This window comes from Cervus canadensis, chromosome X (assembly GCF_019320065.1).
Source record: "Cervus canadensis isolate Bull #8, Minnesota chromosome X, ASM1932006v1, whole genome shotgun sequence".
Classification (NCBI taxonomy): Eukaryota; Metazoa; Chordata; class Mammalia; order Artiodactyla; family Cervidae; genus Cervus; species Cervus canadensis.
In genome coordinates, this window is record NC_057419.1 from 22424712 (window position 1) to 22439267 (window position 14556).

The window sequence follows — 14556 nt, forward strand, 5'->3', positions numbered from 1 at the left end:
TTGAAGAAGTGGTGGGTGGTTGGCAAGCGGCAGGTAAATATGTTGGATGAGGCAAAACTTTTGCACCAACCTAATATCACTATTATCAGGAATTTTTGATGGAACGTGATTGGTGTTTGCCAAAGAACAAAACATGGATTTGCTTCAGGGAAGGGGGAAAAGCTTTTTTTTTTTTCTCTTGGGTCTAAAACACACACACATTCTCACACACACAAAAATCAAAGTAAGGAAATTTAAATGCTTTTTATTAATGAACTTGCCACACAGAGATTTTGGGTGAGTTAGTCAGAGGCAAAAGTGGTCTCAGACAAGTGCTCGGGCCTGGTGCACTGGGAAGACCCAGAGGAATTGGGTGGAGAGGGAGGTGGGAGGGGGGATCGGGATGGGGAATACGTGTAAATCTATGGCTGATTCATATCAATGTATGACAAAATAAATAAATAAATAAATAAAAATTAAAAAAAAAAAAGTGGTCTCAGGTGAATATTTTCTAGTGGGTAAACATACATGGCCATTTGGTGGGATAGAGATAGGGGCCTTTTGTCTATTTTTAGCCCATTACGTCTGCAGCCTCAGCCAGTGCCTGCACAACTGTGTTCAGTGGAAAGTCTCTTTGTGCCGAATCCAAAGCTTCAGAAGAAGCAATTAAATGTTCCTGAGCAGTAAAGATGGAAAAGTGGAAAAGCAACTTTCTTCTTACAGATCATTTGAATAAAACTTGGTATCAAAGATGACTGAAGAGAAACTTTCCCGATGATGCTGTGGGTGTGAACATTTTCATAGAGATTTTCCCTAAAAGCAGTTTTGCACACTAGCTGCCAAACCTGGCCCAGATGTTTCACATCAGTCTTCTGAGATGGTATCTTCACTGAGGTCAGCAGAAACTAGCTGAATTTCCTTAAATCCTATACCTCCAAGACCAAATGCAACTTAGGCCTTAGGAATTTTGTACCACCTTGGCCAGTTCTGTGTGGCTGGTAGCCTTAGCTGCCAAAAAAATGCTTTTAAATCATTTGTATGTAACAATTAGATTAAAATTTGTTCTTTGAAGTCTGCTTCCAGTTGGCATTTTGCATATCACTTAAATTGAATCTCTGCTTTTGTGCTCATATGCTGGGCCATGTGGCCAATTAAGCTTTTTTTTTAAAAAACAAATTTCATTTTAGTATTGTTAAAACAGTAATAATAAAAAATGAGACTACGAGTATGCAGTGCCAAGTTAATCCAAATAGCAATTCTGATTTAGAACTGATAATGTGTAAGATCCTAATGGTAACTAGCTATTATAAACATATGTTCCATGTCAAGACAAGCTCTCAGCTACAGAATTCTAAAAATCCTAAACCTCCATCTCCGTAGATACCAGCAAAGAGGAAAGGGATTTTTAATCTGAGAGCAGAGTAGCAATTGAGTTGCTGGTTACCAGGGGAGGAATTTGAGTCGTCACAGCAGGAAGGTTAGAGAAGGACAGTGCGTTACACAGGATTCTATGGCTTCAGAGAACACTAACTAGTCTAAACTGTATTTTTCAAACTTTTTTCCCCCAGTCCTAAAATTCACCCAGGAGAAAGAGGCTGGTTTAACTGCAACGAAGAGAAACTTGATCAGCCTGGAGGGCTGCTCCTAGTCGGAGACGTTGAATGGCATCTTGCTGATGACCTCCCCACTCTCATCGAGCATGCTGGTGTAGGCCCAGCGGCGGCTGCAGCGGCACGTGGGCCCGCACTTGGTGGAGTTACACTTGGGGCACGGGTAGAAGCAACCCAGGCAGTCTTCATCGAGGCAATCACACAGGTCAGCCTGATTGACGAGGAGCCTGCCCTTTCTGTCATACTTCTTGGTTTCGGGCTTTGGAGAAGACAATTCTTTCTTCTTTGACATTTGCTCTTTCTTCTGCTGCTGCCTTATTTTAGGATTAAAGTTGGCGACCTGAGGCCCGGGGTTTTGAAATGTCAACCCTTTTAACTGCCGCTCTACCCGTTTCATTATCTTCTCCTCCATCTCACTGGCTCTCTCAGGAGAACTTTGACGTGCACGTCTCTCTCGCACGGAACTGCTTTTTTCTGCTTTTTTACTCATTTCTGCTCACCTGGGGACACAAACAAAGTCAGCAACCATTTGTGGGCGCTCATTCAACCATGAGGACGCTGGAGCTGGTAAACATCATTTCAGAATGGGCCTATTAAGTTTTTACTTCAAACCTGGGTTAAGTGGATACGAGCGTTTATCAGCACCAACAAATCTTTGGACAAAAGTGCTTTTACCAGATAGATTTTCCTCCTTTATTTAACCATCTCTTTTTTTCTATCACATGTTTAAATAACCATTCATGTTTGTCTAGACTAGTACTTCTCAAACATTAATGTGCATATGAATCATGAAACTTCTTGTTAAAAACTAGATTATGATTCAGTTAGGACTGGGGTGGGGCCAGAGAGTCTATCTTTCTAATGTATGCCAGATTGTACTGATACTGCTAATTCCAAACCTACTTTGAGTCTCAAGGGCCTAGACCTAAACCAATAGTGATCGGGGGCAAAAACTGCTTTGCTTTAACAGAAACCCAGTTATTCTTCTTAGGTGAGTGGCCCTAGGATAGAAAAACAACAGTTTTTTATGTAAAGAATTTCCTTCTCTCCGCAATGCTCCCCCCCTCAACACCCCCACACAAGGCAAACTCTTGACTTTTCCTCCAGCTAAATTGGTTTGAACAAAGAAAATACTGTTTGGACCACTTCAGATCAATAAACATATTCCTTGTTTCTAATGACTGTAGTAAGTAATGGAAATTGGATGGTCATTTTAGCAATTGCCTTTTCTCTTGAAAACATCAGTACATTAGCTGTGGTTTATTTATTTCGTTTGAAGTGACCTCCACTTCTCAGGAAACACTCTACAAGCTACTTTAAGGTAATTAATCATATTGAATTAGTGATTGGTTTTTAAAAGGCTTTCTAAAATCAGTACACTCTCAAGGACTTTCAGTGTCATTTCACCTCTCTCCATGTCTCACTGTCTCCGTGGGTATGTCTCTTCCCTCACCACTCCCCCCATCCCTCTGTTTCTCTCCTAATTGGCCCACGTCCTACAGACTCCACAAAGCTTCGCAAACTACTAATAATTTAGAGTAGAGAGGCAGAGGATGCCCATTTCTTTAAGGATGTTCTGCCTAGCTTCAAGAAGCAAACTGGCTAAAAGTAAGAGAGACAGAGGATGGGGCATTAGCTGTGAGAAGATCACCATACTAGAGAAAAAATTCCCTTTGCTTCTCACTGGAGAGTTTCAGGCAATTCCAGAGGACTGGCCACACTCCGTTTGATACATACTACTAATTTCACGCAACAGGTTCCCTTTTAGGTCTTCCTTGTCACTTGAACAATGTAGTGTCTACAGAGAAGGAAAAGCAAATGATTCCTCTAAGTCTCTCTCTTCAATTGGATTTATTTGCCAGGATCTTGTTGAGTAAATATCCAGGACAGAAATAATACAGTTTCATAATTTCTATCTAAGTTACTCCAATGTCTTGGCAGGTCTAGAACATTTAGTTTTTTCATTACTCTTATTCTTTGAGTTCTAATTTCATGGTTAACTACTTATCTTACTTTTTTTGGGAAAAAAAAAGGGGTAGCAGCTACCTTTGTGCTACATTACCCTAGGCAGAGGAGCCTCAGGCATCACACTGCCAGGGATCAGACACTAGCACTGTCTTCACCACTATCTGACTTTAACTTAAGGTGACTTCAGTTGCTTAACCTCAGTTTCCTCATCTGAAAGTGGGGATAATAAAAGTACCTTCTCTATGGGTATGCCCTAAATTAGGTGCAGTGAGAATTTCAAAGATGATATAAGACCAGGTTTCTGCCCGCAAAGGTTTGGCAATCTCCACTGGAGAGATCAATTATCTGTAGCTCACTGCAAGGACAGGGAAAGGTGCTCCAGTTCAGATTCAGAGAACCCTATGGGGGGTGGGGTTCATAATAATCAAATATCAATAGAGGCATCCCTATTTAGAACTAACCTTGATATCATTTTTCTGTGCCACCCCCCTCCCCCGAGTTTAGTGAGGTGCTCAGTCACTCAGTTCTGTCCAAGTCCTTGCAACCGCATGAAGTACAGCCCTTCAGGCTCCTCTGTCCATTTTCCAGGCAAGAATATTGGAGTGGGTTGCCATTCCCTTCTCCAGAACTAAGTTTTACATCTTAAAGAATTCCGGTTCATTCCCATATGGTAAAAAAAAGTGAGTGTGTGCATGTGCAAATCTGCCACCATAATCCAGTCTAAAACCACTATTTTTTTTTTTTCATTCATTCAACAAATATTGATGAAGAGTATATCATATATGCTAGGAATTGTGCCCTATTTATTGCAGTAACAATTGCACACACAAGTCCAGAGTCCTTCAAGCAGTGGCCTTTATAAAAATGAATAAATTGGGGTAAAAATCTTTCACTCTTCAATTAAGCAAAATATCTGTGTAGGCCAATTTTAAGGCACAGTATTTGTTTTAGAAACAGGCATCAAGACTCTGGTAGAGAAACTCAAAGGTTAGTTATGAATACCTGTGAACCAAACACAAAACTGATTCTCAATACCTTTACAGTAAAAGCAGAGTTTGTTGCCTGTCTGAATGTTCCAATGTTGTTCCACTGATATTCCTTTTATTTTTAGAGTATTAACAGTGAGTAAAAGAAAATAGAATCAGATTACAATGAGACCTTTTACTGCAGGAACACTGTAATAACCCAATTTGCTGGACACTGCAAGTAAAATCACCAGGCAACTGAACAGATGTGGCCATTTTATGTTCAGCTATAGCACACTCAACGTTTGACATGAGATATGTTTGTGAACCAGAAATGGTAGCTTAAACCCCAGGGCCTCTTAAACCCTTGACCTCTCTCAAACATGTTGGGAGGATATATTCAGGCAAACAGTTAAGGGAAATTTAAAATAGAAATAAATGCTTAGTGAATGCATTTGAACCCTTGACATTCCAACCCTGTTGGTCAGGAAAGATCTTGGTATTTTCACAGGGAACTCTTTTTTCTGTTAAAATCACTTTGAAGGTAACATTATTTTTTTCTTGTCACTCGACAAGTTATTTACTTGTCATAAAATACAGTGAAAAAACTCTGAGCCCAACCACATAAAAGTCTTAAATGCATGAGCTTTATCATTATCTTTCTTACCATAGTTCTGTTAGTCCTTAAATTTCATGGTGTTGAAAATATCCTTTTTGTGTTTCTTTTCTGGATTGTTCTCCCTCTGAGCAATGGTTACTAGAATCTTTTAGATTGACATGTATTTGCTAATTGGATTAAAGGCGAGATAATGGAAGACTTTTTTTCCCAACTATCTGGGTGATATTCTTAATCTGGAAAACAGATGTTTCAACATCTTTTTGCATCTTTGTGTTCATGATTACAGTAAAGTTTCAGAATATTCCAAATGATTCAGATTCACTTTCCACATTGTTGGAAGCAGGAAGCCATTAAGATGAAACCCTTTAAACTTATATGTAATAACAGGAGGTGAAAGAAGGTAGAAAAGGGAGGGAGGAGTCCATAAGACTTGTTCTTGGTTGATGTTTTTTTATACTTCTCTCAGCTCTCAAAACTGCCTTTTTGCTTAATTCACTTATTGAAGCAGTTGATGCTTTTTATTATCCCACTCACATAGATTAAAAATGTTAAAATATACTTACTAAGTGTAAGATGAAAGATAATCCTGATTTAGGTGGTTACACTACTTTCACCGAAGACAGTCCTTTTACCTAAAATGCATAAAAAGGCAGTTTGTCATCTATTCATTAGGGGGAAATGTGTTAAATGTAACACACAAATAAAATCTCCTGTCCTTCACAATAATTGTGTCTCTTAACTTTCATCTTTCTTCTAAAAATGTTTATACGAGTTTTCTAGGCCATTGGTATTTGAGAAAATGGGAGGAAAATGGTTATTACTGAAATAGTCTTAATGAAAAATAGTTTCAAATGTTCAAATTATGTTAAAAAAAAAAAAAAAGAGGGAAGGGGGGCAAAAGAAATCTTATTTCAGGAGTACCCTGGCTGAAAGTTTCAACAAATTTAATCTTTTAAAAAAATCTTCAGTAATAGTAATAATGAAAGAGATCCTTTTCGTTTAACAGCGAGAATGATTAATTTGGCATTATAAAAACTTCACATTTTCCATAACTGATACTTGGAATCAAAGATGTATGGTACCTCTGTCTATGTTTGATGTTAGACAAAAGCCTTGTTGTATAGAGAAGTGGAAATTCTTGGGTCCTGCACCCAGAAATTCCAGTTCATTAAGTCTGCGGGGTTGCCTGTGACTCTGCATTTTTAACCGACAGCCTGAGGTGATTCTGATGTTGTGGTCCGGGGACCACACCTGGAGAAGGGTGGTTGTGTAACTCTTCTGAGACTGTAACAGAGCCCAGCTCTGCCTGCCATCCTCTGCTCGCACAGCTGTTGCTAAATATCCCTCAACAAAGATCTTTAGGGAGATGACTTTCATACAGTTTGATATCTTGAGATACATTCTGAGTGATCCTCAGTCATAACAGTTAAACACCTTTGTTTAATTCACTATACTCTTCCTGAAATTAGTGAACATACAAGGGTGTATCTGGTAACTGTCTACAACCACACTACATATTTGGCCAGAACCCTCTGGTTAATAGAGGTGGGGCTGCCTATTCACCTAGATTTGAAATACAAATGAAATATTAGAATTCAAATGAAGGATTCTTAGCCTACCACCATTATATACTGGGGGCTTCCCTGGTGGGTCAGAGGTTAAAACGTCTGCCTGCAATGCGGGAGACCTGGGTTCGATCCCTGGGTCGGGAAGATCCCCTGGAGAAAGAAATGGCAACCCATTCCAGTACTCTTGCCTGGAGAATCCCATGGACGGAGGAGCCTGGTAGGCTACAGTCCACAGGGTTGCAGAGAGTCAGACATGACTGAGAGACTTCACTTTATTATATACTGGAGAAGAGATGATGTCATTTGGAGCAAATCATAAGAGACAGTGCCCATACATTAAAAAGTTGTTCAAAGGGTAAAGAGAAGGGGTTGAATTTAGACAAAGATCTGGTTATTCTGACAACTGGTAAATAGTATAGTATGTTTTGCTGAATTTCACCTGCCATTGCTACTGTTTATCTTCCTAAATACAATTAGATGTGTTCCTGCAAGCAGAATTCAAGAAGGCTTCTGGTGAATTCTAGACTGTCTCTGAGTAGTGTGTGCCTCATCACAAATACCTGGACTGGGGGAGGATCCAGAAAACTGCCACGCCCACAGAACTGCTTTTCTCTGCCTGAAGGAGTGCTGGACCAGTTCTATAAAGGAGGTCAGACAAGAGCTTACAAATGAGGCACAAGGCAGAGTTCCTAAGGGATCCAACTATTTATTTCTTCCCTCCTTACCTACCCTTCTTTTCTCCTCTGTTGACACCCTGCAGAAGGAAAGTGTGGAAGAATGTATTATTTGTTCATAATTTTTCCTTCTATTCCCTGTATCGTGCCATAGTTTCACTAGGTAGATTATACTTCTCCATCCTATTGACCTTGAAATTTGCCATATGACTTGCTTGGGCTAAAGGAAAATGGGCACAAGTGACCATTAATGAGTTCTGTGCTGAGATATTAAAGGGCATTGCAAATTTCTGCCAAGTTCTTCTTGTATTTCTGTCATCTGCCATGAGAAGTGCATACCCCAGGAAGCTGCTGACTGCAAAATGAGACACATATGAACAGATCTCAATTTGATTCACAGCCTTAAGCAGAGCTGCCATAAGTGACCCACAGACACATGAGGAAGAACATCAATGGCATCTTAGTAAACCATTAAGATTTAGGGGTGGGGTGTTTGCTATGCAGCAGCATCATAGCCTTAGCCGAATAACACACAAGGATAAGTGCCATTTACTTGGGACTCACACCTTGCCAAGCACCGCTAACATTAGCTCCTTTAATCTACAAAATTTCCTTCTGAGATCTGCTAATGCGTCCATCTTTCATGAAACATTTGCTCAGAGAAGGCAAGGACTCACAGCTAACAAGTGGCTAAGCCAGAAACTCAAATTCATGTGTGCCCAAGTTCAAATATTGCGTTGGCCAAAAAGTTCATTTGGGTTTCTTGTAACATTTCATGGAAAAAGCAAAATGAACTTTTTGGCCAACCCAATACAATGATTGTTCCATGGCTTTTTCCTATTTTTCCTGCAGTTGAAACCACAGGTGATAGCAACAACCACCACATAAAACACAATTTCACTCTTTTATGAAGGGCACTTTCCTGGGTCTTCTTTCAATCCAATTACTAATTGGGATACTTAAGTCCCGTTTTTGTTCTGCTCTAGATTGAATCATTGCCCATGAGATTTGAAATGGTAAGTCTTCAGTTCGGAAAGTATTGTGCTTTAGAAACCACAGGAAGGCTTAAAATAGATTGGAATATTCTGAGGTTATAGGTAGGAGAGAAAATTGTACCAGATAAAAACCAGTTGAACCAGTGTTTTGAGCTTTTCTTGACTAAACCAGACAGACTCCATAGAAACTACTCAGGATCCTCCCTGTCACCCCACTGCAAGAGATGATCATTCAGAAAGGACCGCCAGTATTGTTGCAGTGACACTCAGAAGGAAATATTTCCCATCTCTGGCTGCACATTAGAATCATTTGGAGACCTTGAGGAAAAAAGAAATCTGGGCCCTGCTGACAAGCAAACTCAATTGACATTTCTGAGTGAGAAGCTGAGCATGTGTTTTTTTTTTGGCGGGGGGAACGTAAATTTTTTAAAGTTCCCCAGGTGATTCTATTTTCTTTGACCACACTGAGTAGTGTGCAGGGTACTAGTTCCCAGATCAGGGAACAAACCCTGGCCACTCCCCCACCCCCGACTGCAGTGGAAGCGTGGAGTCCCACCCACTGGACCACCAGGGAAGTTCCCCCAGGTGACTCTCATAGGCAGCCAGGGTTGCGACCCACTAAGCTACACTGATGGCTCAGATGGTAAGAATCTGCCTGTGATGCCAGAGACCTGGGTTCAATCCCTGGGCTGAGGAGATCCCCTGGAGGAGAGTGTGGTAACCCTCTCCAGTATTCTTGCCTGGAGAATTCCATGGACAGAGGAGCCTGGTGGCCTACAGTCAATGGGGTCACAAAGAGTTGGACACAACTGAGAGGCTAAACACGGGGCAAGCTGTAATAGGGAATGGGCTTCCCTGGGGGCTCAGTAGTAAAGAATCCACCTGCTAATGCAGGAGATGTGGGTTCCATCCCTGGGTGGGGAAGATCCCCTGGAGGAGGGCATGGCAACCCACTTCAGCATTCTTGCCTGGAGAATCCCATGGACAGAGGAGCCTGGTGCTCTACAGTCCACGAGGTTGCAAAGAGACATGACGGAGCAACTCAACAACAACAACAAAAGCTAGAAGATGGACACAAAAAATGTATTTGCTGATTTGCTGATATTTCACATTAAAAGCCAATTCTAGTGAGTGACTCACTCATGGAGACCGGAGTGTCAGCTTTGCATGTCTTTGAACTTCCTACCTACTCTCCTATCATCATTCTTTACCATTTCTCTTTCCTCCATGGAATATTTACTGAATCTATAGTTATTTACTGAAATCCACATCTATGTTAATTCCTAAAGTGGTGTTTGCCAAGGGTTAGACTGTTAAAGTTTATAGAGTTTGTAAAGAATTCACTAAAACTGTTATCGGCTAACTTAAAGAGGAGAGATGTCAGTGGCTTCATTAGCCAAATAAATAAAGCCCCAACTGTCATTTATAGTGATTGTATACATGGTTCATACTCTCCCATGACTATTTTGGGGCACTGACATGATAGTTTAATTTGCACATACAAGTTCCCAAGGATTAGCTGTGACTGGCATAGCCTGAGATTGAGACATGTATGCTATCTTGCTCCTGCATACAGAGACCCCTTGTGGCACTCATCTGACGGCCTCCCAGGATATGTGGGAAACCTTCTATTTCTTTTACAGTAAGAAACACAACTCCCTTATTGCACTGGTGGCAACTGATTTTTTTCAATGCATTTGAATGAAAATAATATCTAAGATTTATGGAGTATTGTCTATGTGCCAGGCACTATCCTTAGTGTTCTACGTGCATTAACTCATTTAATCCTTAACTCTATGAGGTAGATGATCTATTGTCCTCATTTTACAGAAGAAAAAAACTGAGGCACAGAAAAATTAAGTAAGGTGTCTGAGATCACACACATATTAAAGGATCAAGCTGGAATTTGAACCCAGAAAGTCTAGATCCAGAATCTGGATTTTGAGCCACTAGAAATACCACATCCCTTAGAAGGTAAGGGACTGATCTGAGTACATTTTAGGAGAGGCTGTAGAGCAACCAGTAGTCTCGTCACTGCTAATGGAAGTGCAAACTGGTACAACCACAAACAAATGGTTTTATGACAGCTGATACCTACTAAAGCTGAACACCTGCTTACCCTATGACCCAGTAATTCCTGGGTACATATCCCAAAACAGTGCATACTTGTGTTGATGAAAGGACATGAATTTGGGTGTTTGTAACAGCACTGAACTGGAAACTACCCAAAGGTCCATCAACAGGAAAGCAGGTAAACACATTTTAGTGTATCTATACTGCTCTGCAGCAATGAGAGGAAAAAAAAGTATCACTACACAGAGTAATAAGGAAGGCTCTCACAAACATAATGCTGACTGATAGAAGTCAGGAAAATAGAGCATAGGCTATATGTTGCTATTTATAATAAGTTCAAAGGCAGGCAAAAGGAATCTCTGCTGTTAGGGGTCAGGCTATTGGTTACCCCAAGGGTGAGAGCTCTGTCTGGAAAGAGTATTTGGGGGCAGGTCTTCTGGGGTCGTGGGTAAAGATATATTATCTTATTGGTGCTATGTGGTTTGTGGGATCTAGTTCCCAGACCAGGGATTGAAACCATGTCCTCTGCAGTAGGAACATGGAGTTCTAACCACTGGACTGCTAGGGAAATCCCAAGTCCTTTTATTGATCTGGTTACTGTCCACAGCATGTTTAAGTTCTGAAAGTTCAGTGAGTCTTACATTTAGGTTACATGCACTTTTCTGTATGTACACTATATATATATATAAATTTTGCAAAGGTACCTCTGTGATCAAATATTACCTAGAGATAGGAGATTTCATTAAATATTTTCAAATAAACAATGCATATCTGGAAAAGCAGTGTTAATGGGAAGGTTCATAGCAATACAGGCTTACGTTAAGAAACAAGAAAAGAGTCAAATATCCTAACTCTACACCTAAAGCAACTTGAAAATGAATAAATTATGAACTCCAGGGTTAGTAGAAGGAAAGAAATCTTAAAAATTAGGGTAGAAATAAGTGGAAAAGAAAAAAAAGAGACCATAGCAAAAATCAACAAAACCAAAAGCTGGTTCTTGGAGAAGATAAATAAAATTGACAAACCATTAGCCAGACTCATCAAGAAACAAAGGGAGAAAAATCAAATCAACAAAATTAGAAATGAAGATGGAGAGATCACAACAGACAACACAGAAATAGAAAGGACCCTAAGAGACTATTATCAGCAACTATATGCAAATAAAATGGACAACTTCTTAGAAAAGTACAACTTTCCAAAATTGAACCAGGAAGAAATAGAAAATCTTAACAGACCCATCACAAGCACAGAAATTGAAACTATAATCAGAAATCTTCCAACAAACAAAAGCCCAGGACCAGATGGCTTCACAGCTGAATTCTACCAAAAATTTAGAGAAGAACTAACACCTATCCTACTCAAACTCTTCCAGAAAATTGCAAAGGAAGGTAAACTTCCAAGCTCATTCCATGAGGCCACCATCACCCTAATACCAAAGGCTGACAAATGCCACAAAAAAAGAAAACTATAGGCCAGTATCATTGATGAACATAGATGCAAAAATCCTGAACAAAATTCTAGCAAAGAGAATCCAACAACATATTAAAAAGATCATACATCATGACCAAGTGGGTTTTATCCCAGGGATGCAAGGATTCTTCAATATCTGCAAATCAATGAATGTAATACACCACATTAACAAAGTGAAAAATAAAATCATATGATTATCTCAATAGATCCAGAGAAAGCCTTTGACAAAATTCAACATCCATTTATGATAAAAACCCTCCAGAAAGCAGGAATAGAAGGAACATACCTCGAGATAATGAAAGCTATATATAACAAACCCTCAGCAAACATTATCCTCAATGGTGAAAAATTGAAAGCACTGCCCCTAAAGTCAGGAACAAGACAAGGGTGCCCACTCTCACCACTACTGTTTGACATAGTTTTGGAAGTTTTGGCCACAGCAATCAGAGCAGAAAAAGAAATAAAAGGAATCCAGATTGGAAAAGAAGAATCAAAAATCTCACTGCAGATGACATGATCCTCTACATAGAAAACCATAAAGACTCCACCAGAAAATTACTAAAGCTAATCAATGAATATAGTAAAGTTGCAGGATATAAAATTAACACACAGAAATCCCTTGCATTCCTATACACTAACAATGAGAAAACAGAGAAATTAAGGAAACAATCCCATTCACCATTGCAACGAAAAAAATAAAATACTTAGGAATGTATCTACCCAAATAAACAAAAGACCTATACATAGAAAACTATAAAACACTGGTGAAAGAAATCAAAGAGGACACAAATAGATGGAGAAGTATACCATGTTCATGGATCAAAAGAATCAATATAGTGAAAATGAGTATATTACCAAAAGGAATCTATAGATTTAATGCAATCCCCATCAAGCTACCAATACTATTTTTCAGAGAACTAGAACAAATAATTTCACAATTTGTATGGAAATACACAAAACCTAGAATAGCCAAAGCAGTCTTGAGCAAGAAGAGTGGAAGTGAAGGAATCAACCTGCCTGACTTCAGTCTCTACTACAAAGCCACAGTTATCAAGACAGTATGGTACTGGCACAAAAACAGAAATATAGATCAATGGAACAAAACAGAAAGCCCAGAGATAAATCCACGCACCTATGGACACCTTATCTTTGACAAAGGAGGCAAGAATACACAATGGAGAAAAGACAATCTCTTTAACAATTGGTGCTGAGAAAACTGGTCAACAACTTGTAAAAGAATGAAACTAGAACACTTTCTAACACCATACACAAAAATCAACTCAAAATGGATCAAAGATCTAAACATAAGACCAGAAACTATAAAACTCCTAGAGGAAACCATAGGCAAAACACTCTCCGACCTAAACCACAGCAGGATCCTCTATGACCCACCTCCCAGAATGTTGGAAATAAAAGCAAAAATAAACAAATGGGACCAAATTAAAATTAAAAGCTTCTGAATCAGCCATGGATTTACATGTGTTCCCCATCCTGAACCCCCTCCCACCTCCCTCCCTATCCCATCCATCTGGGTCATCCCAGTGCAACAGCCCTGAGCACTTGTCTCATGCATGCAACCTGGATATTGTAAAGTAATTAGCCTCTAACTAATAAAAATAATTGAGGGAAAAAATGGTGAGCATTAAAAAAATAAAAAATAAAATAAAAAAATTAAAAGCTTCTGCAAGAAGGGGTTATGTGATTATTGTGCAGAGGAGATAACATATGAAAAGAAAATTACTCAAGATAAAGTAAAAAAAGGGTGAGAAGGGTTATGCTCCCCAGTCTTACTCTTCCTGAGACCAGCACATAGCACTGGGGCTATAGGACCTTAAAGTGAGCGCTGGAGAATGGCAAGTCATAGAAGAGAAATAGAAATAGGTGCCTACCTGGCAACCACGAAGTACCAATAGGTACGTGACAACAAACACAGTTCAGAAGAACATGGGCAAGAGTTTATTTAACTACCTGGAAGATACTTGCCCTGTGAAGTACCAGGGGCATGGAGGAATTTCTAGCGGCGGCTGGAAGATGAAGCCACTCAAAATGGCTGTGTTCTTGTTCTCTGTCCCTGTCAGACTAGTGCCTACTTCATCTACACCCTACTTGCAGGATTGACCTTCCCACCTCCTTGCCCCACGGCCTAGCTAACGATAGCTTACCAAACTGCAGAGGAGGAGTCAGTCTCTCAACTGGTTCCCGCGATCAGCCGGTTCTGCGCAATGGCGGCCTTGGACCACGTGCATGGGTTCTTGTGTGCGCATGCGTGCGTGGTGTGTGCGCATGCGTACGTGATGCATGCGCGCCTGCGTGCACGCCTGCGTGCGTGCCTGCCTGCGTGCCTGCGTGCGCGCCTGCGTGCGTGCCTGCGTGCGTGCCTGCGTGCGTGCCTGCATGCGTGTGTGGTGTGCGCATGCGTGCTTGTGTGGGCGTCCGTGTGTGGGCGTCCGTGTGTGTGTGTGTGTGTGTGTGTGTGTGTGTGTGTGTGTGTGTGTGTGTGTGTGTGCCTGAGTGCATTCGTGGGTGCGTGCGTGGGTGCATGGCTACGTATGTGCCTGCGTGCGTGGGTGCGTGGCTGTGTGCATGGGTGCATGCATGGGTGTGTGGCTGCGTGCTTGGGTGCCTGCGTGCCTGC

General features: G+C 40.6%; 1 protein-coding gene across 1 annotated transcript; it reads right to left on the minus strand.

Annotated features, from left to right (window-relative positions):
* Window positions 1-246: 246 nt before the first annotated feature.
* LOC122435483 (ARL14 effector protein-like) lies at window positions 247-14151 on the minus strand. Its single transcript, XM_043459697.1, has 3 exons — window positions 14084-14151; window positions 5705-5773; window positions 247-2089 (listed from the first exon to the last, which is right to left on the minus strand). The coding sequence occupies exon 3, from the start codon at window positions 2077-2079 to the stop codon at window positions 1624-1626; it is 456 nt and encodes a 151-aa protein (XP_043315632.1). The 5' UTR covers window positions 2080-2089; window positions 5705-5773; window positions 14084-14151; the 3' UTR covers window positions 247-1623.
* Between the last annotated feature and the right edge of the window lie 405 nt (window positions 14152-14556).